The 26,910-nt window shown below is 46.2% G+C and overlaps 1 protein-coding gene across 2 annotated transcripts in view; it reads left to right on the forward strand.

Annotated features, from left to right (window-relative positions):
- LOC146867392 (uncharacterized) overlaps positions 1-26,910 on the forward strand; it is a 171,780-nt gene that overhangs the window by 104,495 nt on the left and 40,375 nt on the right. For both annotated transcript variants that reach the window (XM_085605077.1, XM_085605083.1), the window contains exon 9: positions 25,853-25,978. In XM_085605077.1, coding sequence (XP_085461203.1) covers positions 25,853-25,978 — 126 coding nt within the window. The remainder of the gene's footprint in view (positions 1-25,852; positions 25,979-26,910) is intronic.

A 26,910-nucleotide genomic window follows, 5' to 3' on the forward strand; every position in this document is an offset into this window, starting at 1 on the left:
ACATTCTCAGAGATTGAATCTTGTATATTCACTTTGAATACTGTTTTATGGGCCAACAGAAGACTGCAAGAAAGAAACACCTGGGGAGGTATGTTAAATGTTCTTGCTTTTTGGCCAGTGAAATCTCTTAGTGACTTTGCTTTTGGGGTTGAAGAATTCTTCCTTGCTTAGGTTGATTAGATGAGGTGAGCAGGCTTTGCTAAGTCATGGAAAAACAGAAGCCAGTGGCGTAGCTAGACCTTATGCCGCCTGTGGTGGTGACTGCTTTTGCTGCCCGGCTGCCAGTCAGAGCAGGGGGGGGCGATTACTGAGTAACTCGCAACAGGCGCAGGTAAGAGCAAGGGGGGGCTGTCGACCCAAAAACTTGTGCTGCCCGTGGCTGACCGACCCCCACCCCACTTTGCTACGCCACTGACCTGACAGAAGCACAAGTTTCTTGAAAAGATGGCCAGACAAGAGTGCTCTTAATTATTCGGAAGTAGAAAGAGATCATGACTGAGGCAGTAAAGAACTATTAGAACATTGGAATGTTGGGAGCTCCATTGAAAACAATGGAGCGCTCCGGGCTTATAATGGCTGGTATAAGCCCGGAGCTCCAACATTCCAATGCTTCTTTGTTCACAGCTCTGGCTGTGAACAAAGGCTTCAGGGATCTCGAGGGGATTTCAATCCCCTCGCGCTCCCTGAAGGCTTTGTTTTGTTAGAACATTCTGCCCTCTAGTGGCAGAATGTTCTAATAGCCTTATAGCCCTTCGTAGCAGGGCTATACCGGCTTTTTAAAGTCCCTCTGCTTTGTTAAAGTCCCTCACCTTCGGCTCGGGCCTTTAACGCTGCAGCAGGCCTTTAACAGCCGGTATAGCCCGCTACGGCGGGCTATAAGGCTATATTCTTAAACACCAAAACATTTTGGCCCAGATTTACAAAACTGTCACACAACGCAGAGCGGCTCCCAAAGTTGCTACCTTACCATGTGTAAGAGGGAGTGAGCAGGAAAGCAACATATCTACTAAGACACAATCTTGCGCTCTATCTAGCGCTGGTGCACAATCAGCCAGCTGAGCACCATACACGCACCTTTGCACTAAAGTGCAAACTGCGTAAGTCTAGCATAGGGTTTGTGCTGGAAAGGTATAGTTCCAGTACGAAATACTGTGTTTCAACAAACTTTAAAACTTTTCACACTTTAGATGTGTTTTGTACAGTGCAGCACACATGCAAGATGGGAAAAGTTATGAGAAGTTAAATAAAGCATTTCTCCTTTTTATTCCTGCTTCAAAGCTGTGTTATATTTTGGTGCAAAACCCTGTCAACTATTGTTAGTAAATAGCGCTTACATTACCTGGGGGAAACTTTGCAATACAAAACAAGTTTTTCACTGGAAAGTAAATCCAAAGAAAACATTTTACACAGGTTTGTGTTTAGTAATGGGTTACAAAATGTTCGTAAGTCTGGGCTTTTTTTGTTGGACAAAACGGAGGAAATTACCGTGGTACCATTCATACTGTTTTCTAAAGAAAAAAAATGTGTCAAACATACTTTCTCCAATTTCACATGTGCTAAAGAAGGAATATCCTACAGTGCAAAATATGTTGTTTTATCAATATTGCAGATCCTCCGTGTTCCACCAGGTGCGAAATGTGGTATTTTAGTGGGACAGTTTGTAAAAAGTGCCCTAATCATAAATGAGGATGTCCCTTGGAAGCCTTTTTATACCCTCCACAGGGTGCCAGTCTTTCTGAACTTGGTGACAGAACAGAACATTGACTCTTTAGAATACAAGCTGCCTATCTCGATTAATATTATGTGAATATAAGTACCCACAGTTTAAATCAGGTTATGGAAATTATGTGTCCCATTTCACTCTCACTTTGGGTGCACTTCCAACCTAAGCAAAAATATTTTGTTTTGTTTTAAAAATAGCATGACCGATTTATCCGAGTTCCTCGCTGTCTTATGGGTCACTAAGGTGTAGCTTCTAGGGAACGTCAAACTAGTTACTGTGTTTTTTTGCTTGCTTGCACTTTCATATTCGAAGCCTATTTCTTCCCTCCGTTTGTTCTGAATGACTGACAGTCTCAATACTAATTTGTGCATTATTGTAAAACTTATCACTCTTTACCTCACACTGTCTCAACTGTTTTCTTTAAAATCAAACTGTTGTGTTTTGTTTTTGATTTTGGAATTTGGAGGTGCTGACTTTACATGCTGGTCACCACCTGAAGACTGATGCTCTGGGGTACTGGGTGACTTGTCTAGAACAACTCAAAGTGCTGGTCTAAACACCAGTGCCTGTATTCTAGACAGGGAGCACTATCCCGGTTTGCGCCATGATGCACTATTAGCTAGGTATGACAGGCACAAACAGAAACAATGCATCCTATTACAGCTAATACCCTGAGCCTAGGGCAGCCATGACCTCAAGCCTGGCATAGGGGCAGCACATCAGTGAAAGTCGTTCTGGTGGTTTGAAGCAGCTGCTTTGTCTCTCACAATTCAGGCCGCAAACTGGTTTGTTTTGCGAAGGAGTCAGAGACCTCTGCAAGCAGGTGCAGTGAGTGACTGCACTCGCCTGCAAGGGTATGTCTGTAGGGGGTCCATGAAACCTCAATATTTCCCTTCTTTCAGGTATTGCCCTCAGGAGCACAATGACTGTGCACCACCTGTGGTCCCAGTGTGTCAGAGTACAGAAAATGAGTGGGTCAGACCAAAATGGTACCTTGATGCAAGTGATGAAAGGCAGTCAAGAAGGCGTAAAGGGGGGAGGAGCCTAGCGCGCAACCAAGATGGCCGCGTAGGTGCGAAGCTTCCGAGGACCTCCGCGACCTCCTGAATTAATCCTGATTATATCCTGTCTTTGATGAGGGGACTGTGTTTGTGTACCCGAGCTGAGGCGGCACCCGTTTTCCGTTTTCGAATCTGACCCCGGACACCGGTGGGAGCACCGATCGAAGATCGCGGCCTTCTCCGCGCCGGCCCCCCGGATTGGAGTTGTGGGGCGATCCGGGGACAAAGCGAACAACAGCGGCGGGCAGGGCTGGGCGACTCGCGTACCCCCGCGCTTTCACTTTCGCTTTTGCGCCCTCCTTGCCCTCAAGCGAGGTAGGGTTGCGGAGCGGGGTGCGGTGGTGTGGTCTTGTCCCGGTGCCCGGCTGACCCGCCGGCTGTGAGTTGTCCTGCGGTCCAGTGGTCACCCCCCCCCGGAACCCGTGAACTGGTTTATCGGCCCTTTCGAGGAGATTGGCACGACTTTGGGAGTGCGACATGTCCACAAAGCAAGATGGCGACCGGGCAAAGGTGAAATCGACCCGCCGTGGCCCGGCACATCAGTCTAACAGCATGGACCGCTACACCCTCCAGAAGGGATCTCCAGAGGCACCGCGTACATCCCCCGCGGGCCCGACTGAGGCGTCTGCTCAGCCCGCGGATCTGACCCTCCGGGACGTCATGGGCGCCATTGCCGAGATGAAGGCCTCGGTGGACCAGCGCTTTGATACTCTGGCGCAGAAGATAGACTCGGCCCTGGTGGATGTGGGCCTGGTGAGAGCTGACTTGTCTAAAACAAATGACCGGGTCGATTCCCTGGCCCACACTACCTCGGGTCTCACTACAGATGTGGCGGCCCTTCAAAAGGAGGTGCACCGGCTTGGCCAGGCGAGCGCCCTGATGGACCGTCGATTGGAGGACTCCGAGGGTCGGGCCCGGAGGAACAACGTTCGCATTGTCGGGGTGCCGGAGGGACGGGAGGAGGAGGCGGCAGATTTGTTTGTGGAAGACCTGATCCTCACCCGTCTCCAGCCCCGGGGGCTGAGTAAACTTTTTGCGGTGGAGCGTGCTCACAGGGTCCCCGGAGGAAGACCTAAGGCCGGAGCCCCGCCGCGGCCTCTCATTGCCCGGATTTTTAACTTTCGGGACAGAGACGCTATCCTGCAGACTTCCAGGCTACAGCGACCGGTCAAGCTCGATAATATGGACGTGAATTTCTACCCTGACTTTACTCCGACGGTCCAAAAGCAGAGACTGAGTTTTCTCGGAGTTAAACATCGCCTACGTGACCTGAACCTTAAGTACTCAATGCTTTTTCCAGCTAAGCTGAGGGTGGAGGTGGATGGTCGCACGCACTTTTTTGACCGTCCCGAGGCGGCTGGGGACTGGTTGGATACTCTGCCTGGGGATCGGGGCCGGGGGGGTGGGGGGGGTGCGGTTGGCGGGGAGGGCTCGCCGGATCAGAACTGAGGGGTGAATAGTAGGCCTTGCTCTGGACAACATTCCGGTTACCATTCACTGATCGTGTATGTTCCCCTCCTATGGAGGTCGTACGGGGTCCATTGGGGGCTTTCCCTCCTCCTCTGGGGGACTAGTTAGTTTTTTGTCTATGGGGCGACAGGCACACTGCACTTTGGGGGGGCTGTCTGGGCTCATGCAGGGGTGCAGGGAGGGGGGAGTTCTGTTGGGATGGGTGGGCGGGGGTGGAGTGTTGTTTGTTTGCACCGCAAGGCGAACCCTTTACTGTATTGTTGTTTTCGAGATGCTCTTTGGGGGACGGCGGATGGCTTCCAGATATGATGGGGGGTAGGGATTTGACTGTGTTATCATGGAACGTTAACGGACTGGGGGATAGGATTAAGCGTGGTGTGGTCCTGCAGTATCTGAAACGAATTTCACCAGATGTGGTCTTCCTGCAGGAGACACACCTTATAGGTAATTCCTTTCACGCCATGAATCGGCGAGGCTATCGCTTGGTGGCCCATTCAGGCTTCACTTCGGGCTCGCGGGGGGTGGGCATCATGATTAAGAACTCGCTCCCATTGGAGATTGATGAGGTGCGCCATGATGAGAGGGGACGTTACACTGTCTTGGTGGGTAGAATGGAGGGCAGAGTGGTCGTTTTTGTATCAGTGTACGTTCCGCCGGGGTTGCAATCTACCACGTTTGCGGACCTGGGGCGCCTCCTCCTTGACCTCCCGGGTGGGCTTCTGGTAGTTGGGGGGGACTTCAATGCGGTGGCTTCTGGGTCTATGGATCGTCATCCCCCCAGGGACCTCCCCCGGGCACAGGCGTGGCTGTCCGGCCTTTTAGATACACTAGGATTGGTGGATTGCTGGCGACTAAAGCATCCCGCGCAGCTGCAATACACCTTCCACTCGGGTGCCCATGGTAGCCTCTCGCGGCTAGATTATGTCCTTGTCCCTGCGGCCTATGCTGGGAGAGTGGGAGAGGTGCGCCATTTGGCGCGGGGTATTTCAGATCACTCCCCACTACTGTTGCACTTTGATGTCTTCCCGAGGGGGGAGGGCAGGGTAGCCCCAATCAATGCCTGGTACCTGCGCGACCCCACTATTCGAGCCGAATTGATCAAATCCTTGCAGCGGTACTTTGAGGAGAATGTGGGGTCTGTCCCTTCGGCTATCTCCCTGTGGGAGGCTTTTAAGGTAGTTCTCAGAGGGGAGGCCCTCTCCTTTATCTCCCATGCCCGGAGGCGCGAGCGGGAGGAGGTAACCCGGGTGGAGGCCGAAATTACTGAACTAGAGGGTGACCTGGGGAGCGGGGTGACGGATGCCACATTGCATGTTCTACACCTCAAGCAGGCGGCTTATAGGGCCCTCGTCACGGAGGCGGCCAGGGGCCTCAGTAGAGAGCAGCAGGGGCGACTGTATGATGTGGGTGATAAGGCTGGTAAATTGATTGCGTGGTTGGACAAAAAGGAGAGAGCGAGTCGTGTGGTTCCGTTGATCGAGAGGATGGATGGTGTGTGTGTCACCGAGCCGGACGCCATTGTCTCCTGCTTCGCGGATTATTTCCGCGAGGTGTATTCCCCGGTTTCTCCCTGCTCGGAGGAGGATTCCCATGCCCTGCTTCGGGACATCGCGCTGCCCTCCCTTTCGGGGGAGGACAGGGATCTGCTGGATGCTCCTCCCACCTCGGACGAAATTGCCCTTGCTATCCGCTCGGTCGCATCTGGCAAGGCCATGGGCCCCAATGGCATCCCTATCGAGCTGTATAAGCTGCGACCAGATGTACTGGCGCCCCACCTGCGCGCGATGTTCCTGGCGGCCCGCTCGCGGGGTTCCCTTCCGCCGGACCAGCGTCTGGCCACGATCGTGGTGATCCACAAGGAGGGGAGACCCCGTGAGCGGGTCACATCCTATAGGCCTATCTCGCTCTTGAACGCGGAGCCCAAAATCCTCGCCAAGGTGCTGGCTAACCGGCTGGTCGGCGTGGTGGGCGATTTGGTCCACCAAGACCAGTCCGGCTTCATACCCCATCGCAACACGGCCCTTAATCTGCGACGCTTGCACGGGGTGCTCGCGCGTGTCCCGTTCGTGCGGGAACCGGCCATCTTGGCGTCCTTGGACGCCACCATGGCGTTTGATACGCTCGAATGGCCATACATTTGGGCGATGCTGGCGAAGTTTGGCTTCGAACCGGGCTTCATCGGCTGGGTCAAGTTGTTGTATTCCGGCCCATTGGCGCAGGTGGTGGTGAATGGACGAGTTTCGGCCCCATTCGCACTGGGACGGGGCACGCGACAGGGTTGCCCCTTGTCGCCTCTCCTGTTTGCACTGGCCCTGGAGCCCCTGGCGGAGTGGCTGCGGTGGCACCCTTCCATCCGTGGTCTCCGCTGGACCCCCGAGCATGAGGACCGTGTGTCCCTCTACGCTGATGATATCCTTCTATATCTCGCCTCCCCGCGTAAATCACTGATCGTCCTAGTTGATGTTTTGCGCTCATTCGGTCGCAACTCAGGCCTCGTCATCAACTGGGCGAAATCCTGTGTATATGTGCTTGCCGGGGAGGCTCCGGTCCTACCACGGGACTGTCCGATCCAGATTGCCTCCCAGGGGTTTCGGTACCTGGGTATATATATTACTCTGGACCCGGAGGCCCGCTACGAGCGGAATTTGCTGCCCCCCCTCCAGCGCTTGAAGGAGGATGTGGTGCGTTGGCGGCGTCTGCCGCTTTCGCCGCTCGGCCGAGCGGCCTTGTTTAAGATGATGTCGTTGCCGCGCTTTCTGTACGCTCTCCAGAACACTATGGACTTGGTCCCGGCGCGCTACTTCCGTGAGGTGGAGAGTTTGCAGCGTCGCCTGTTCTGGGACGGGAGGCCACGTATTGCCTTGGCTAAATTGACGCTCCCGTGGTACGATGGGGGGGTTGCCCTCCCGGATATCAAACGGTATTACTGGGCCTCCCAGCTAGCTGCGCTTAATCATGGCCTTTACGGGCCCGCCCTGAACCCGGCATTTGAAATGGACAAGATGCTCCTGCCCGGTGGCGACTACAATCGAGCGCTCTACTCTGGCGCGCCGGACCCTCGCCTGACGGGACCGACGCGTGTCATGGTGCGTGTATGGCACGCGGCTAACGCAGCTATGGGGTGGAAGGACCGTTTGACCCGGGCGTCACCGCTATATGCGTCTGCGAGGTTGGGCTCCCTGTGGACCTCGAAGGGCTTCGAGAAGTGGGATACGATCGGTATCAGCACAGTGGGAGATCTCTGGACGAGGGGGGGATTCAAAACTTTCGAGACGCTGCAAACGGAGTTTCAGTTGCAAGGCAGTGAGTACTTTCGGTACTTACAAGTCCGCCACGCGCTGGGCTCCGTCTTCCCGGATGTCGCGTCCATTCCGGAGTCTTCCCCCCTGGAGGACAGAGTGCTGGATGGCCATGTCCCAGACAGCACGATCTCCCTTATATATAAAAAACTGATCAACGACCGATCGGGCCTGCTGACTGGCCTCCGCGAGGCCTGGGTTGCCGATGGGCTGGAATTGGACGACGAGGACTGGATTGCCGCGGTGGCCTCTCCGAAGGAGGTGGCCATCCCGGCTCGCCTTCGCTTCGTCCAGCTTAAGATCCTCCACCGGGTTTACGTGACGGGGCCGAGGCTTCTACGTATGGGCTTTGCTGAGGATGGACTGTGTAAGCGTGGCTGTGGTGCTTTGGCAACTTTCTTGCATATTCTGTGGGAATGCCCAAAGGTGGAGCGATTCTGGCGTGGTGTACACGAGGTCCTGCGAGTGGTTACGCGTGTCGCGCTGTTGCCTGAAGCGAGGAGATGCTTGCTGAATGTGTGGGAGCCAACTGACTACTCGGTTCCGCAGACGCGGTGGGTGACTCTGGGATACATGATAGCTAAGCGTGACATTGCTCAATTGTGGGGATCCCAGAGGCCCCCGGCGGTGTCGGCCTGGAAGGAACACATGGATTGGTGTATGTTTCGTGAAAAGGTGGTGTATGTTGCGAGGGGTAAGCCTGGGGCGTGGGTGAAAATCTGGGGCCCCTGGAACGCCTATCGCGGGGGTATTTGCGAGCCGCCACTGCTGCCGGCTGCCTCACCAGCCCCGTCCCCCTAGCCGACCCCCTCCCCTAGCCACGGGCACGTGGTTCCCCAGTCCCAGATCTGTTCTCATTCCCCCTCTTCAGAGTTTGGCGATTGGTTGGGGTCCCCCACTTAAGGAGCGCGTGCTGTCACTTGGGATTGCGGGTTGCCTTGCGGGTGTGGTTTTTTGTGTTGTTGTGTTTTGACAAAAGGAAACCGTATTGTGGGTTTGGAGTTATGTGGCCTGCACTACTGATATCCCCTGATTTACCTTTTTGCACCGCCAAGAGATTTTTCTGTATATATGTCATATGCTTCTGCCACTCTAGCGGCCGGCCAGACGGTTGTAGGCCCATACCTGTAACTATTTGAGATTGCAATAAACGGTTTCAAAAAAAAAAAAAAAAAGAAGGCGTAAAGGAAAGTCCAGCAGTTGAGTTGAGGGGAGGAATATGTTTCCTACTGCTGCGGATGAGGTTTTGTTTGAACACACTTACAATATCAGCCTCTTCTCCTTGGTCTTTGGCCGGAGTCTACGCATGTACCTATTATGACTCAACGTTGACCATCCCAGTTGAAAATCTGTTCCCCAGCTACACTGGCCATTCAGACACAGCCAATTGCCTGGAAATCCCATATGGTCCCCTTAGGGCCATCTAACCCTGCCCTCTCCTACAGTATCAGCAGTGCATACTCATAGTGTGAATTGTTTCCATACCATAGGAGGTCAAAAAACAATTAACTTTAACTACCATAGTTGGTGGCTTGCTGCTTCATGTAAACCTGCTCCTCCTTTTTAATGTCTTTATTTGATGTGAAAACGGCAACACAAGACAAATGTAGACACTGGGCACGCGTTATGGGCTATGGGAATGATCAAATCTGCCAGGCTCGGAGAGTTATTTCCTCTCAGGCTTACAAAATCTCACAGGATCAGATGGGACTAATGAAAGACATACTGCACGGAAAGCTCAGGCTGCAACACTGGAACAGATGTGCCTCGAAGAGATGTCTGATAAAGCTTTCTGGAAATGTCTAAGTAGGCAGCGAACTCCCTCTCGGTTACATCTGGAAGGACTGTAGGTTTATACAGTTCTACATGTCCGCGGTCGCTAAAATCTGTTCTTCTAATATTGTATAGTTGTATGTCCTGTTTGTGAGGACTCCCTAGATAAGTCCTTTAGTTGAGTTTGTCTGTCAGAGCACTATTGTATCTTCTCGAACAATTTAAAGGTTGAAGGGCACACAAGTGTGAGATTTTGACAGAGAGAGGCCTAGATTACATTTAAAGATCTCAATTACACTCTCTCGTCTTCCTCATTACATGTATTACTAATGTGGAATTCTAGCTCACAAAAGATCTATAAAGCCTCAGGCTTCAGTTTCCCCTGGACCCAGTGCAATCTATTCATACCCCTACCCTCCCTTCTTCCTCTTTCCATCCATTGCTATTGAGGATCTCCCTAAGCATTAAATCTGAGGAAGGACATGGATGACAACAGAGAAAAACAATGTAATAGAATGTAGTTGCAATACCTGTAAATGTAAATAGGGAAGACACTGGTGACATCAAACACAGCAGCCAACAAAGACTGGCAAATCGGCATGTCAGTGTCTCAGACGAATATGCCACAGCAAGCTTTCAAAAATGTAGAAGGGAGAGGAGCAGGAACCAGTGAGAGGCACCACAAAAAAGGATCCTTCCAGCTAAAGCCTAGACATCTGCCACCCTAGAAGAAGGATGATCCCAAATTAAAGGAGAAAAAACAACCCATGCTGCTGCACAAGCCTGAGCAAGATGACACCAAGGACACCAAGAGAAAGGTGGTACAATAGCTGCTAGAAAACAATATCAACACTTACAAAGCCGGTAGTATTAGAAGTGATAGGGCTGACTGAACCACAGACCTGACGGTCCCCCAGATGATAAGAGTAGCAATGACTACCAACAACAACACCTTCCACAGCAGAACATCAGGAGGAAAAATGCCACAAGGATTCAAAAAAGGAGAACTGAGGAGAACCTGCAGGATCAGTGTCAGATCTATGTGGAACTACCCCATCCAGGAAGGCTTTATTGACAAAAATATCAGCAACTGAATAGTCAAAAATGGCACACCACCATAGGAGGCACAGTAAAATGAAAGGCAGTCTCTAAAGGACACCCAGCAGCGAGTGTAGGAGCGTCAAGTGAACACTCCTAGCTCTTGCTCAGGATTCTAGAACAACAGCTGCAGTTGTAGGTATTTACTTCTAGGCAGCGTACCAGAGATCCTGCTCTGGCTGCCGTCTTTGGGGTAGCTGTCTCGGTGGAGGGCCAGGCGACTTTAGTTTGTTTGTCTGCAAGCAAATATGATCTTGGTGTCTTTATGGGATATTCCTGGGCCTTTAATCAAGACTTTAGCTCTTGTATCTCAGAACCACGCAATTCACAGCCAATCACTTTATTTCCCTGGGCTTCAAGTTATACTGAGGTTATTTATAACTGTATAGTGCAGTATCTAGTGCTGTACTATTTACTTGTCACAACTAACCCTGGGCGTAGTTCGCGAAGAAGCGCTACGCGTAGGTACGCAAAGTGCACTTCACACTATGCGAGCTACGCGTAGCACTTCGCAAACTGCGTAGTACCCTGTTCGCACTGTGCAAGATGCCGTTTTCAATGATTGCACAGTGCGGACAAGCATCCGGCACTGTGCAATCATTGAACACGGCAATTTGCACAGTGCGAGCTGTAGTTTTCTGCCGCTCGAGTAGATTTTTACTCGAGCGGCAGCTTTCTCAACGCGGACTGGTAAATTCTCATCGCGAGTGGTCGCGAGCATACGCGACCACTCGCAATGAGAAACCTGACCTCCCCGCGTTGAGAATCTCGCCGGGAGGTTTATTTTCCATGCTTGCGATCGCTAACTTGATGTTGCTGATTGCGAACGAGGAAAAAGTCTCGCCGGGATGTCATTTAGCTTGCTCGCGGTCGGCAACTTGACGTTGAGGACCGTGAGCAAGCAAAAAATGACCGCTGCACTACACAACGCTACGCGTGTTTGCACTGTGCTACTTGCAATTCGCGTAGTGCGAAGTTGCGAAAACTTCGCAAACTACGCGAGCGTAGCATAGTGCTTTGCCCAAACTTAGTCACAACACTGTTACTTCCTGGCTACTGTAATATAGTCTCAACTTGACCCAGCTGTATACGTTTGTGTACAGCACGTTTACAGTGCTTCAGCTAAAAATATATTTTCTGCAAAACCTTCTCTAGCAGAGAAAGTAGGTTTGTGCTATGTCAAATTCCTCAAATAAACAAGGATTGGAAAAGCCAATATGTTTGGTAACGGCTGCCAGCTTCTTGTCTTTGTTAATGCTTGTTTTGTTTTGTCATGGTTTTTTTTGCGAAATATTACTGTCGAAGAAGCGAAGTGGCCCTTGTCAATCTAAAAAGAAAAAATGCTAAAATGCTAAAATATTTTTTGGGTCTCAAAAAGCACACATTGCAATAGTAGTCATTTGCAGTTGCAGGAACTATATTAGGTGTGGGTCTGCTTCTTGTGAAACAGCAGAAGGCCATTGCTCACAGTGAAGTTAGCATATAATTGAAGTGGGCTGCATGCTCAAGAAGAAGAAAAATGTGAATTAAACAAGATACAAATGAAATAAGAGGGCTGGCTGAAAGGCCCTATATAACTAGGTAAATTATACATATAATTTTAGTAAAATCAAAGGTTGTTCACTAACGCCAGACAAAATAATGTAAAAGATGTATGTAATGACACAGTGAGCCTCGGCCTTTTATAGAAACAAATAACACTAGTGACGCAAAGCCACATGCAATACTGCCGTGAGGTCCTCCGATACACCGTGTGCTTCTTAGCGGTAACGCCCACCACCTGTGTAGGCACCGAATCAGCACTGCAGCAATGCCGAGCAGCGTCCCCGGCAAAGAAGTCCGCGATACTTTTCACAGGTAGATGTAACAAAGTAGCGGCTACAATCTGCGAGTTTTGAAAAAGAAAGTTTTCTGCAGCACTCCGGCGGTATTAACGATAGTTTTATCGTCTTGCTACTCCATCAGGCATAATCACTACGGGGTAAGGCAGGAGCGGTCAGCTACACGGCCGCAACAGCGGGCGCCATCTTGCCTCTAATGCTGGTAATTGTTAGGAGCTACAGAAGCAAAACCACGAGTGAAACCAGAAGATGCCTCCGAAGGGCACGCGAGGGAAACCTCGCGGTCAGGGTATCGGTATCACAGAGATGCCAGCCGAGGAAGCCCAGGTGAGAGAGGGCAATTTGAGTAGCGCTGCTGATTTGTCTAGGAATGGCGATGCTGCCGCTTCAAGAGTTAAAGGCGGCCTGATGGGGAAAAGAATTCCAGCGCTCTCCTCCGCAGCCAAGGACAAGCAGAAGGGTAAATAGGTTGATCCTTCGCCAGACGGGGGAACTGACTTCAAATGAAGGGGGGCTTTTGACTGTGCTTATTAGCCCACCTAATATCAGCCTTACCCCTCCAGAAGTCTTTGCTGATGTTGCGGATGGTGTTAGAGGAGTTGAAGATCTGGAATTTGGGGACTCAGGGGTGATTCAAGACCCTAATGTGCCGATAAACCCCCCGGGCCATGAGCAACCACAGATCCTTAAGGTAGAATCAGGCAATTTTTTTTCTCTTTCTGAGCAGTCTATGTCATCCTGCGAAGACTTGGCCATACGGCATACGACACAACTGAGCATGGTAGATGGTAGTGATCACAGTAGTTTGTTCTTGGAAGAGTCAGGGGAATTGACTGAGAATCATCCTTATACTGTACGGAAAAAAATGGATTTGCATATAAATACAAATAAAGCTGACACACCAAAGGACTTGAGCAATGCGGATGGTGAAGAGATCTCTTTGGCATTAATTTATCAATCTATAATGTCCCATCGGGATGAAACCCGAGAAGAGAGCCAAAGAGTGCAGAATCTATGCCGCAAGTTGCAGAATTCGGTTAGGCGCATTGCCAAATCTCATGTTGACTTTATTGCCAGGTTTAATGAGACTGAATCACGAATTTCTAATTTGGAGGATGAACTTAGTCAGCAAAACGGTGCTACTGAATTGCTACAGGCCACTAGAGAAGATATTCAATGGAAGTTGGCGGATTTAGAAAACCGAGCCCGCCAAAATAATTTAAGAGTACTTCAGATTCCGGAGGGGAAAGAAGGGCAGGACCCACGCAGAAGAGATTGAGCGTGCCCATAGGTTTCTTTTTAATATCCGTCCTAGAACGGGTCAGGGGGAATCCAAGCCTAGAGCCTTTTTTATTTCATTTAACAGCTTTTTGGCTCGGGTGGAGGTGTTTAAGTTAGCTCGACCTGATAAAAAACTAGTAGGGGGGGGATGTTGAATTTTTTGTGAGGCCGGATCTTTGCCACCATACTGTTGATCTTCGTTGGCAACTGCGACAGTTGATCACTCAATTTCAAATTAAGAGGGCTCAAGCTTATTTAATGTTCCCCGCGAAGTTGAACATTAGTTTTTCATGAACACTCACTTTTTTACGAATGTGGTGTTAGCCAAGGAGTTTCTAAGTTCTATCTAGTGAGGCTGATTTTGATTTCTAACTTTCATGTAGGCACTGATTATCTTGAGCCTGACTCTTTTTTAAAATATCTCTTGAGACTCCTTATAGAATTTCTATCTGTAGTGAGAGGTGTTTTTCTTTTCTTGCGGGGAATAGCAGGAGGCATACGGGAGCTTGCATCTACAGGACCATGGGTCCTAAAGCCTCGTTACAGGGGGGAGGGGGGCAGGGGGAAAGGGGGATGCTAGGGGGTACGGGGGGGTTGATGGGGCACTTAGGTGGGATAAAAAGAGAAAAATATATCCACAGTAGCAAAATTATCTGGAAAAATAACGATATGGTCACAAAGAAATTAGATATGCTCAGTTATGGTATTCTATGTGAATTGGTATATATGAGTAAGGCTGTTACATTCCCACGATCATCCTTAAAGGGATTACATTTTGTTAGTTAAATGTGGCTGGACTTAACAATTTGTCAAAGCGAAAGAGAGTAGCTGCTGAATTGCGATTTATTCAGCCAGATCTGGTATGTCTTCAAGAGACGCATACACCCTGGCCTAAACAACATATTTTAAAGGAGCTTGGGTTCTCATTGGTCACAGCTTCCACACAATGTTTATGACTCGTGGGGTGGCTATATAAGCTAAATCAAATATGCAAATGTCGGGACGATCTCTGGCTGATAATCTTGGGCGTTGGGCTATTGCTGAATGTAGGCTTGGTGATAGTAAATTTACTGTGTGTACTATTTATGACTCTAATATAGATGAGGCAGAAATACTGGAGGAGTTAAACTTAGAACTGGCTACCTGGGGGCAACCTTTGATAATCTGTGGGGATATAAATATCAATCTGGCGAATCATGAACTGCAGGATGGACCTCGAAGTTTTCGTAAACCACGTGTTTTTAAAGCTTTATATCATTTAGTAAATGATCATGGGTTAGTTGATGTGTGGGGTAAGTTAAGCCGTCGGGATCCAGGCTATACGTTCTATTCCTTTCCCCATAAAAAGCTAGTTCGTTTAGATTACTTTTTTGTCTCAACTAATTTTTTGGCAGGGGCCTCTGCTCAAATATACCCCAGGATTTCGTCCGACCATGCTCCAATTGTTTTGGATTTGACTGCTTTAGATCAGAAGGTTGTGCCTAAGACTTTTTCCTTTGACAGGAAACTATGTTTAAATGAGGAGTTTAGAGAATACATGATCCCCTGGATGAAGGATTTTTTAGATAATACTAGGGAATCAGCCCGCATTGCAACTATTTGGGATACGTTCAAAGCTTGTTTTCAGGGTGAAGTAATTCGTTTTGGACTCCATCAGCAAAGGAAAATGAAAACAGAGTTACAGGATCTCTATACGGCCTTGAGAGAAGCAGAGGGCAATTTAACTTTGGGGATTACACAGGGAAGTAATCATATTTTGGAGCTAGAAAACTCTGTAGTTGGAGCTCAGGCCAAAATCCAGGGCTTATGGAATCTTGAGAGTGCCAAAAAATACTTAGTTTATAAGAAGCAAATGTATGAATATGGGGAAACGGTTGGAAGATGTTTGGCTTCACAGCTACGCATGAAAGAATCCTCTCGCTCTATTGCTGCCTTGAAGGATAAGAACGGTCAACTTCATCAGGATCCACAGCAGATACTCTCTATTCTTCATCAGTTTTATACTGAATTGTATTCTAAACAGGATGGAGGGGGAGTGGATGATAATGATACTTTTTTTTTAAGCATGGAGTATCATATTTAGATCCTTGTGACTCGATACAATTGGATAGCCCTATCACAATCGCAGAATTAAAAAATGGCTGTCAATAGTCTATCCTTAGGAAAAGCGGCCGGTCCTAACAAAATGCCGGCAGAGATTTATAAATTGTTTTTTCATTACTTGAAGGATGAAATGTTGAATACTTTGCTCCAATTCATTAGCTAAAGCCACTATAGTGCTTTTTTTGTAAAAAGGGCAAAGACCCAGAATTAGTAGGATCATACCGTCCGATCTTGCTGTTAAACTGCGATAGTAAAATATATTCTAAGATATTGGCAATGCGCTTATTTAAGGTTAATTCATTCGTTTCTTTAAATCAACATCGCTTTATACCAGCTCGTGGGACTGTTACTCATGTAAATAAAGTTATCACACTGTTTGATGTCGCCCACACTGAAAAACGAGATTTAGGGCTGATCTTTTATGGGATGCGGAGAAAACATTTGATCGTGTGGAGTGGGAGTATCTGTGGCAATTGATGCAACGGATTGGTTTTGGACCGGGATTTATGAAAGCTTTAAAGGTACTATACACTTCACTGATCGGTAGAATCACCGCTATGGGGTTATCAACTGATCCGGTTAGAATCACCAGAGGCACCAGGCAAGGTTGCCCCTGCTCGCCACTTTTGTTTGCTTTATATATAAATCCTTTTGTCGAGCAGTTGGGCAACAACCCTCGTATCAAGCCTTTTTATGTATATGGTACTCCATTTTCTGTTTTTGCGTATGCGGACGATATCGCAATGACGTTAACTGATCCATCTCTTGCGCTTCAAGAGATTGAACATCTAGCAATATTGTTCGGCCAGATGTTTGGTTATAAACTTAATGTAAACAAAACACAAATCCTTTGTTCTGAGAGTATTGACTTGCAGGATACTAGAGTGTTAAAGGAGGTGACTTATCTGGGCATTAAAATAAGGACATCAATGTCAGAGGTGGTCGATGCCAACTGGAATGCTATGCTACAGAGTGTTAAGGACTCGCTTGATAAATGGGGACGATTATATTTTACTTTAATTGGTAGAAGCAATATTATTAAAATGAATATCTTACCAAAGGTTTTATATATATTTAGATCAATCCCCTTGGAGGTGACAGCTACTCAGCTGCAACGTCTTTAATCCTTATGCATTAAGTTTATATGGGCTCCTGGTAAACCAAGAGGAGCGGTCAGATTTATGACGTTGCCAATGGAGAGAGGTGGCTTTGTTATACCGGATTTCGCTTTTTATTTTTTTGTATGTTTTTTGTTAAAAATGTGGATTTTATTGACTGGGGACGGAATGGCTAATATTGCCGAGGCCCCTTCGATTTTTTAGATCTTGTTGGGATCTGAGGCCCGACATTGTCTGTTTAAAGAGATAGATGGTAGTTATTTTAAGCGAACTAGATTTAAAGTGGTGGAAGGAGCCTTTAAAGTATGGAAGAGAATACGGAAATTATGTTTATTGGAGAAATTATCATACTATACACCAATGAATGCCACTAAGATCCTTCCTCCCATTTTCTGGGATAACACTGCTAACGTGTGGAGGAACAAAGGTATTACTACATTAGGGGATCTTTTTTCCCAGGAGGGGTCTCTTATGTCGTACGAAGAATTGGGAAGATATTACAATTTACCTAACTTTCAGTTTTTCAAATTTCTTCAAGTTCGGGATTATTTAATGCGGAGAAAGGTTGTAGTCGCTCCTAACTCAATTATAGAGGCTGTAAGGCGGCAGGAGAAAATTGGGGTCCTGTATAAGATATTGCTATCACATAGAACAGATGATTTAGGGAAACATAACATCAAGTGGGCTAGAAACTTGGGTGTACATAATATATCTATTGAGGATGCCATAGCTAGATCTCGGGCTGTGTTAATGTCCGCTAGCTTGAAAGTGCAATTTTTTAAAACTGTTTTTGATTTGTATTATACCCCTGCTCGTATGTTTAAATGGGGGGGAGGATACGATGGAAAATGTTTTTGTTGTCGGGGGGATAATGCTGATAGCCTGCATATTTTTTTTAATTGCTGTAAACTGTCCAGATTTATAGCGGATATAGAGATGTTTATGGCTAGAATTATTGGGAGACCGTTCACGATCACACCAGCCATAATGTTATTAGGGATGGGTCCTGAAACTGACACAGGCACTTTATTATACAATCATCGTTATTTGATTTTTATCGCAATGACAGTTGCACGGCTATGTGTTGCCTCTAATTGGCTCCAAATGGAACCCCCTGTATTTGAACTATGGAGGGCTAAAATCTATCATCTTTTTAATTTAGAACTAAGTTTATTTTCTGTCAAGGGGGCAAAAAAACGCAAGACTGGTTTGAGTATATGGGGTGCATTTTGTGACCATACATGAATTTGTGAAATTTATTGCATTGTATTCCTTTGTTGTTCTTTTTTTTTGTCTCTATGCTGCTGTGGAGCAATAAATACAATTTTTTTTTAAAAAAAGCCACATGCAATAACTAGTCCTCCAATGCTATGGAACAAAACATATACACATTTATTCATAATCACCTAAAATACAAAATAGGCTATATAAATATGTACATATTACTGCAATAATTCTGGTGTGGTAAACCAGTACAACTAAAAAGAGTTTTATTGATATTGTTTTGAATTCTAATCTTTGTGGTTATGTGTTTGTTAACTTCCAAAGTTTCCTGAGGCCTTTCTTGGCTCCTGGGTATATACGGCACTACCAGAGGGCAAACCGTGGCAAGTGATATATTATGAAAAAAAGTGTAGTGGCTCAAAGTTTTCCTCAGGAGCATACAGTTGGCGAAGGCTAAAGTTGCCATATACCAAAGATCTTTAGTCCTAATTCCACCTCCTGCCTCTTTCTTTCCCTATCCTTCACTTCCTGTCTCTTGCACTTTTTTTCACCCGTGCTTTCTACCTTTGTCTATACGTATATATGTACGTATATGCTATTTAAATAGCACAGACATAGCCAAAAGGCAGCTGAGAGATATACATGATCAGGGACAAGCTTAAAGTCAACGGGTAAGAGAAGAGGAAGCTGGGTTGTGTTTAGTCAATGTGTTGTGATGTGAGGTTCTTTAAAAAGGGGAGTCTTCAAGGAGCAGTTTGAAGTGGTCCTAATGGACATGGGGATGTTGTTCCAGATCAGAGTGCACAGATGGAAAACGTCTGTTATCTTGTTTTTTCTTTTTTACATTTCTTAATCTGCAGTATGATGGTGTCCTGGCTGTGGGTGTGCAGAGTCCCACCAGAGATTGTGAACTTGTCTGAAAGATAGGCAAGTGTGTTGGTTATAATAGCTTTGCAAATGTTGCAGCTGGTTTTGAAGATGGTGCGAGCTGGCAAAGGGAGCCAATGGAGTTCCATCATGATTGGGGGTGATTTAATCATATTTCTTCAGGCCCTGGATGAGACGTGCAGCAGTGTGTAGGACACTCATTTTTTTCATATCTTTCTCTTCCACATCCCTTCTCCCTCTTCTGCCATTCTCTCTCTTGCTCTCAGTCAAAGCCTTATGATGGAAAGTAAGCCCTGGTGGCCATCACTGGCAACACCAGCACAAATTAAGCATGCCAGAATCTTGCAAACAACTAGTTAAGTTCTTTTGGTGTAATTGAGGTGCATGAAGATCGCGGTACCTTGCACTCAGGAATTAAAGGCAACAGGCTGGTTGGAAATCCAGATATATTACTTGTTAAAAAAAAAGTGAATGCATTGCATTTCCAGATGCATCGGATGCAATCCGAACAGTCGCTTAGATATATCTTCAAACCTCCAGGGTTTATGCTCTTTAAAGTTAATATGCCTTCCTCTGTATACAACAGAGTTTTTTCACGAGGATTGTTTTAATGCTTTTGGCATTTTAATACTGTAATACAATACGCGTTGAGCATAACTTGGAACATGCAAACAGTAGTCCTGTGTTGGGAATTCAAAATACAGAGCAATGTTTTGAAGGATTCCCAAAGACCGTGCCAAGTCTCCACCATTACAGATGCACGCGCTTCTGACGCAGTTGTTTCCAGTACTCTAGCAAACAGATTCTAAGGGAACAGCCAGTCAGCACCCCGCTGGTGCTTACAGCTAAGGTTATAGTGTGGAAACTCAACCTCTCTGTCTCCATCCTGATGGTGGAGATCTTCAGTTCCTGCTTCAAGGCTGATTGTGTGAAATTCCTGCCATGTATCTCCCTCCTATATACAAAATCATGGTTGAGGAAGACCTTGGCTTATGAGCTGGAGAAGTCAGTGCAGTCCCTATTAGGGCGGCCATTTTAGTGAATGACTGCCCCAGCCGAGGTAACCCTATTACACCATTAGGCCCTTATCACAAGTTTAATATTCATGTGAGGTCCACAGGAACACTGCAGACCCATTTATTTTCACCCAGGGATGTCATTGGCTGAAAGCATCCGCAACCTCTTTGTGATGATCTGGGAAGAAGGTACGATATAGAAGGGGAACTGGACCCAGAATTACTGAATTACCAACTCCCCCAGTAGTTCTCCATCTCTAAGGGCGCCCTCAGATCCTGCTTATAATATTCTCCTAGTGGCAGGGGCCCTCCGGAGTTCCCACTTCTTTCGGTGGGTGTCAGTAATCCTGAGGAGCTGAAGTTACCAGGAGGGTTAGTGGGACCCTTTTAATGAGGGCCATAGTGGGCCAGTGGTTTCCAGTCTGGACAGTATTCACAGTAGCATTGGCTTGTTTACGGATTATGAGTTGCATTTCTCATGAGTTTTTTATTTGTGTGTATGGGTGTATGACACGGGTGTGTATGTCTCCCGTCTTGAACAATGGTCCAGTATCGACCCATGCTGAATCCCCTTTCATGTTTTTATTGGGTTCAGTGAGCTGGTGCCGAGGTGGAAGAGAGTCACTTGGGTTGGGAGTTAAAAATGAAGCATGTGGAGGGCTACAGCTGCAGTTTGATGCAGAAGCCTTCCTATACTTATGAAGTGAGCCAAGACTTCTCTCGGACTTATCCTGAGCGATGTCCCAGTTTCCTTAAGCCCAAGATGTGTATCAGTGAGTCAACGTCCCTTCCCGAGTAAAATAACTGTAATATGAGAGGCGAGCCATGAGGTAAACAGGACTTCAGGTGAAGTGTCAGGCTTTTAATATTTTAGCACCGTTGGGTTACTATGGGGCATATGTATCAAATACTGTTATTGCAATTCTCAAATAGCGATTTTTAGAGAATCGCTATTTGAGAATCGCAAAACAGGATGTAATAAAAAATTCGCAAATATTTTGCGATTCCTTGGCATGCCTTAATTGCGATTCGCAAATTGCGAATCGCAATTAAGGAATACCTTCCCATTCATTCCTATGGGCTTGGAGGCCCATAGGAATGAATGGGCTAGCCCATAGGAATGAATGGGAAGACATTCTCAATTTGCAATTCGCAATTTGAGAATCGCAAAATGAGAATGCAATTTCAAGGGTGCCAGAGTGCCCAAAGGACACCTGTTGCACCCCTGAAATATGTATGTATGCACATGTTGTGCGCGCACATACATGCCCTAAGGGAATGTATGTGCGGCACATGGCACTTTGAAAAATGAAAAAAGTGAATTTTTCAAAGAAATCGCAAATTACCGCCAACTTGAAGTTGGTGGTAATTTGCGATTCCTTAAGGCCAAATCGCACTTTTTCTGTGCTTCATACATTGCACTTAAGGAATCGCAATTTGCGATTCCTTAAATGCAATCGCAAAATAGAGAATCGCAAAGTTTGCGATTCTCTACTTTACGATGCACTTTGGGGATGATACATCCCAAAAGGCCTTTTCCCGTTTGCAAATGGGCCGATTCTGAGAATTGGCCCGTTTGCGAACGGAAAAAGGGCTTGATACATATGCCCCTATGTTTGTTATCTTGTATCACCTAAACATTCTGTGTATTTAGTATGATGACAAACTCTTTTGTTTGCAACTGAACTCAGAATGAGAATTTTAATTGACTGCTTCTTAGATATCAAATGGTCAGTAGGTTTTTCCAGCAGTGGGTCACATTGGGAAATAGCGGAGAAAAGAGTATAGAGTTGGATCAAGGAGAGCCTTCACAGTGTGTGTTTCAGTTGCCAGATGGGGTAAAATAAACAATGTAATGTTTTAGACACAAAAACTAATGGTGTGGTCAGTTGGTATTCCATATGGATATGATACAGCGCAAGGAGCACCCGATGTTGTGCCTTGGCCTTGATTCTTGTCCAGAAGGAACATGTTGAAACCAGAGTCTGACTTAGTTAATCGGCAAAGTCGATTAAGTCGTAAAAAGCAAATGTTGAGGTCCATCATTCAATGGCATCACAACATTAGTTGGTTATATTTGAGTTGAATATTTCGCAGGCAACCCACAGAGTTCTGTTTCTCTTTGCCTCAACCAAATTGGCGAGGGAGTTTCACCCCCATCTCCTGTTATACACCATACAGCCGTAAAAGGACAAAACGGAATCTCTTTGACTTTCTCTATGTCACTGTCATCATGGTTGTCAAAGTTGGCTGTGGCAACCCACCCAGCTCTGCAGAAGCCCCCCTATCCTGCAGCCCATCAGAAAAATACCAGTCCAGCTGTCAACACTGCGTCATGGACACATCTGTTGGTAATAAACTATGTCTCAATCAGCTACAGAATATTGGTATCACCCAGCATTTATAAAATAGTACATGGGATTGATTGCTATATTGTCAGATTGCTATATTGTCACCACTAGAACAGAAAGATTGCTGTGTAGTCACCATACGAATTGTGACACATTACTGTTGTCCCCACTACAACAACCAGATTGCTGTGTCATCACCATGTGAACTGACAGGTTGCTGTACCGTCACCACACAAACAGACTGACTGCTGTGTCGTCATCACTAGAACAGACACATTACATTGTTTTATCGTCACCACTAGAACAAATTGCTGTGTTGTCACCAATGGAACGAATAGAATGCTGTGTTGTCAACAAAAAAACAGATTGCTGTTTTGTCAATGCTAGAACAGACAAACTGCTGTGTCTTCACCACTAGAACGGACAGACTGTTGTGTCGCATCCACTAGAGCAGATTTTTGTCATCACCACTAGAACAGACAGAGTGCTTTGTTTTCACCACTAGAATATCAAAAGTGTAAGGCATGTAGTGACTAATTTGTATAAAAAGTCATCGCACTCCAATAAGTGTGACAATTCGGACTATTCCAGGCCACCCAAGGCTAGAAGGACGGCATGGGTAGCAGGCATTATTCATTTTTTATGTATATTGAATTGTTTAACTCTCTGTTGTTGTGCTCATCTCAAAATAAGACAAACAGCACCCCATGTGGTGGGCTGTCATAAGTACCGGTGTTGAGAATTAAGTGGCTGTACCAAGCACCGGAAACCACTGGCTCAAATTAAGCAGCACTGGAGGCATATGCACAGCTGCCATGTGTAAACCCTTATTAACAACACATCTAAATGAACTATCTACAGCTAAAGAAAGTAGGTCATAGATCTGCTCTAATGCAAACCCCTTAGGTTAAAGGTGGTTGAATTACCAACTTCAAGAAGATGGAGGGCAGAGTTGGCCATTTTCAGATTCAAACTTGTGAATTGTGGGACAGTAGATACCAAATCGAGCGTTTAACTCAGAGATCCTTCTGTTCCGCTAGAGTCAATGTAACTCACCTGTCTTCAGTCAGTGCAACAGTACTGGGGTATTTTTAGGACGCTAGATTAACAACCTCTTAGCCTCTTTTCTATGTCAAAATTAAAAATATGAACTGCACCTGCAAATTATTCGATGGTATGTTAGCATTTGCTCAACATTCTGGTGTACAATCTTTTTTTTTTAAAGTTTGTTCCAAATATTTATGACATTTAAAAAAAATGTAGGAGACAGTCGGCATAGAAACACAGGGCCCAATTCACAAAACTAACCTAAGGCAAAATCCTAAACTTACTACCATTTTGGTAGTCACAGAAGGTACTTAACTCATTTTGGTATTGACAGAAGGCACTTACTCATTTTGGTATTCACAGAAGGCAATTACTCATCAATGAGTAAGTGCCTTCTGTGAATACCAAAATGAGTAAGTGCCTTCTGTGAATACCAAAATGGGGTTAAGTTTAGGATTTTGTCTTAAGTTAGTTCTGTGAATCGGGCCCACAGAGTACATACATGAGGCCCAACATAGTACAAGTGCGACAAGTAAAATGTCCATTATTGTCGACATATGTCTGGAAGTATAGGCGAGAGAATGAACAAGAGTCACCATAGGACATTCAACGGGAAACATAACATAATAACCTCATAGCAACATAGTATTATGGAGACATTTGATAACGTTATGTGCAACAGTGGGGATAATACTGAATCCTAAGAGCTAATATAATCGGACACTAAGGTGTTAATGTTTTAATTAATTCCATAGAGTGCAAGCCTAACCATAGCCACAAAATTGTATTGCTTAATTAATATAAATCATCAGGTGCAAACGGGGTAAAACGAGCGTGAACAAATATATGGCGCTCTCCCAAAATACTAGTTCATTAAAAAACGTACATTTATTTGGCAAGCTTTCTTCATACCAGGAACCAATCAGTTATAAAAACCCTAACAATGTCATTGTAGTTAGTATACCATTGCTTTAGTTGTCCTATGAAGGAATGTAGTGAAATCTTACGCCTTGTTTTTTTTGAGCCACTCAGCGACTCTATGCTGAATCCTTGATACCCAACAGACTGAAGAATCATGTGCCATTGATACAAAAACATTTGCTGGAAATCCCTTGCACCTTGGCCGGTTATCATTTGGTTTCTGTCATTCCCACCTACCCCAAAGATTCCGAAATGGTCGTAAAAACTGAGCTACAGAGTCTTCTAGAAACTCACAAAGGGGCGTAACGCGGGCCCATGCAGAGCAGGAGGTACACCAATCCTACTGGGAGTCCCCAATCCTTCATGCCCCCCCATTCAACCAAGGTCAATGAATATCTGTGAGATATGGGAGACTCTGAGGACCCTCATCCCATTTTTCAGGGGGGCGGGGGTATCATTTTGCATTACGCCACTTAACTCAAATGTGACAGAGAATCTTAATTTGATTTCTGAGCATCCCAGTGGATTGAGATGGCTCATTTGGATTTTTGAAGCAGTCTGTCGGAAGTCCTTGATTGTGGAGACGGAGCAATGGTTGTTTTATCAGAACATTCCACCACCCCTGGCACTCTGAATTGCCGGAAATTTCTGGACAGTTTGTTGAAGGTGGTAGGTGCTTCCGCATCATCAGCGACTAGTTTGCATCCTTTGACTCTGAGAGATTTGTGTGAGCCTGGATGGGTTGACTTCAAGCTGGTCTCCTGTGACCTGTGAGTCCCACAGGTTTGAGTTTATTGCCCCAATGTTTTCCATTTAAGCCCAGTCTCTCACTGAGTTTCATTTAGCACAAAGCTCGTTTTTCCACAGAACAGTGGTGTGCATGCAAGTATCTCAAAATTTCCAAGGGGCGCCTTGGCGGGTCTGTCGTGCTTTCAATATATTTGTGGTATTATTCAGGATTGTGTGAAAACTAAATGAGTTTAAATATTGCAAATATTGAGTTCTTACAGTTCTTACAGAGCTCATCCAACCCTAAATACATGTCTACTTTATAGTGCTATCAACATTGATCGGTTGGTGCATCCCACCTTCTGTTCAATCTTTGAGGACATTTTGGATTCTGGTCCATCAGTCATTATCCAGGCCTCCTCTTACTAAGTCAGACTCTTTAAACCTGTTCGGTCACAGAGTAACCTGCATATTATTGCAGGCACCATTATTGGTGCCAAGTTGGATACTAGTAACGATCATTCTGCTGGCTTCTCCCAGTACCTTTTGCACCTTCCTCAGATAGTGCAGAGCCAAGCTGTGTGTTTGTACTTAAAGGAGTAGCATGTTACAGTAGACGCATGCCATACCAAGACTAAATGCAGAGAGAAGTTATTCCCTCCTCCCCCTGTCTGATTGCATGTGCACTCACTTCCAATGTCTAAGGCTCTATTTACTGATATATAATTACATACAACACTTCTGGAAGAAAATGTACCCGAATGCATACAAGCAAATACCGATCATGTTGGAATAGCAATAGCATTGCATTATAGTAGTGAGTTGTCATGCTTTCCAACCTTTCCATGATGACGTTTTGAAACCCGCCATTTTGTTTGCCTTCACTGTTCCCTTCGTTTTTGCCGCCAGGGAGGAAGATGTGTTGCTTTCCATGCTCCGGCTGCTGGAGTGTGAAAGGGCCACCGTGGATGCGGCCGGCGCCATGGGACTTGCTGCCCTGACTGCTGGGAAACTGCCGGAGCTCAAGGGTAAAAGGTAAGGGATATTCTGTTGATTATGTGCAGTCATCAGCGGTTTGCGGGAAGACATTTGTGCTGTGGCTGGCAGGGGGTAGGTGTCTGTCGAGGTAACTTCCCCGTGGCTTCCCACCAAGCCCTATTGCAATGCTTAAACTGTACCCTACACAAACTGCACACTCAATCTAATTACACACACACAAACGTATTCAGGGAGACCAACATAGACAAATACAGACATAAATACGTATATATGAATACGCAACCATCTCAGTAATGTTACACGAAATTACTTTTCCTTCCCCTTCGAGAGAGAGGAAGCTATAGGGAAACAGCTGGTCCATAACACAACACTGGAGCTGTTTTGGCAACAAACATCTTGTGACATATATCCATTCTGTCCATGCCAGCAGTTTCCTGCTCCCTTCACACATTCCCATAATGTTGCTGACACCATTATCATTTGCATTATAATCGGGTCCCAATGGCTACACCGGTTGTTAAAGGCCCTGAACCAGAGTTATAGGCCCGAGCCGCCGGCCAACCAGTGTAGCCTGAGGCAAAAGGGCTATTTATGTATTTATGAGTTTTATATAGCGCGAACTTGACCCGAAGGTATCAGAGTGCGCTACAGAGTAAGCATCAAAACAATAACATGAGGTAAATAGAGAGTAGATACAAATATGGTAAAGGTAAAAATAGTAAATGGTATGCAGTGGGATATGTAAACAAATTGCAGACAATTCCCGAGTTACATAAAATGTCGATAAAGATACATGGTAACATTATATAAGAGAGGAATCCGATAGACAGTAGGATATGTGAATGCAAAAGTTAGGAGGTAGTTATGGCAGGGACTTTCTCTGGTGGGGAGAGTAGATGCACAGTTTTCCCCTGAAGTAGTGAACGGACATGGCATCTTATCGCTTGCGTTCATGACAACTTAGCAAT

This window comes from Triturus cristatus, chromosome 1_2 (genome assembly GCF_964204655.1).
Source record: "Triturus cristatus chromosome 1_2, aTriCri1.1, whole genome shotgun sequence".
NCBI classification, from domain to species: domain Eukaryota; kingdom Metazoa; phylum Chordata; class Amphibia; order Caudata; family Salamandridae; genus Triturus; species Triturus cristatus.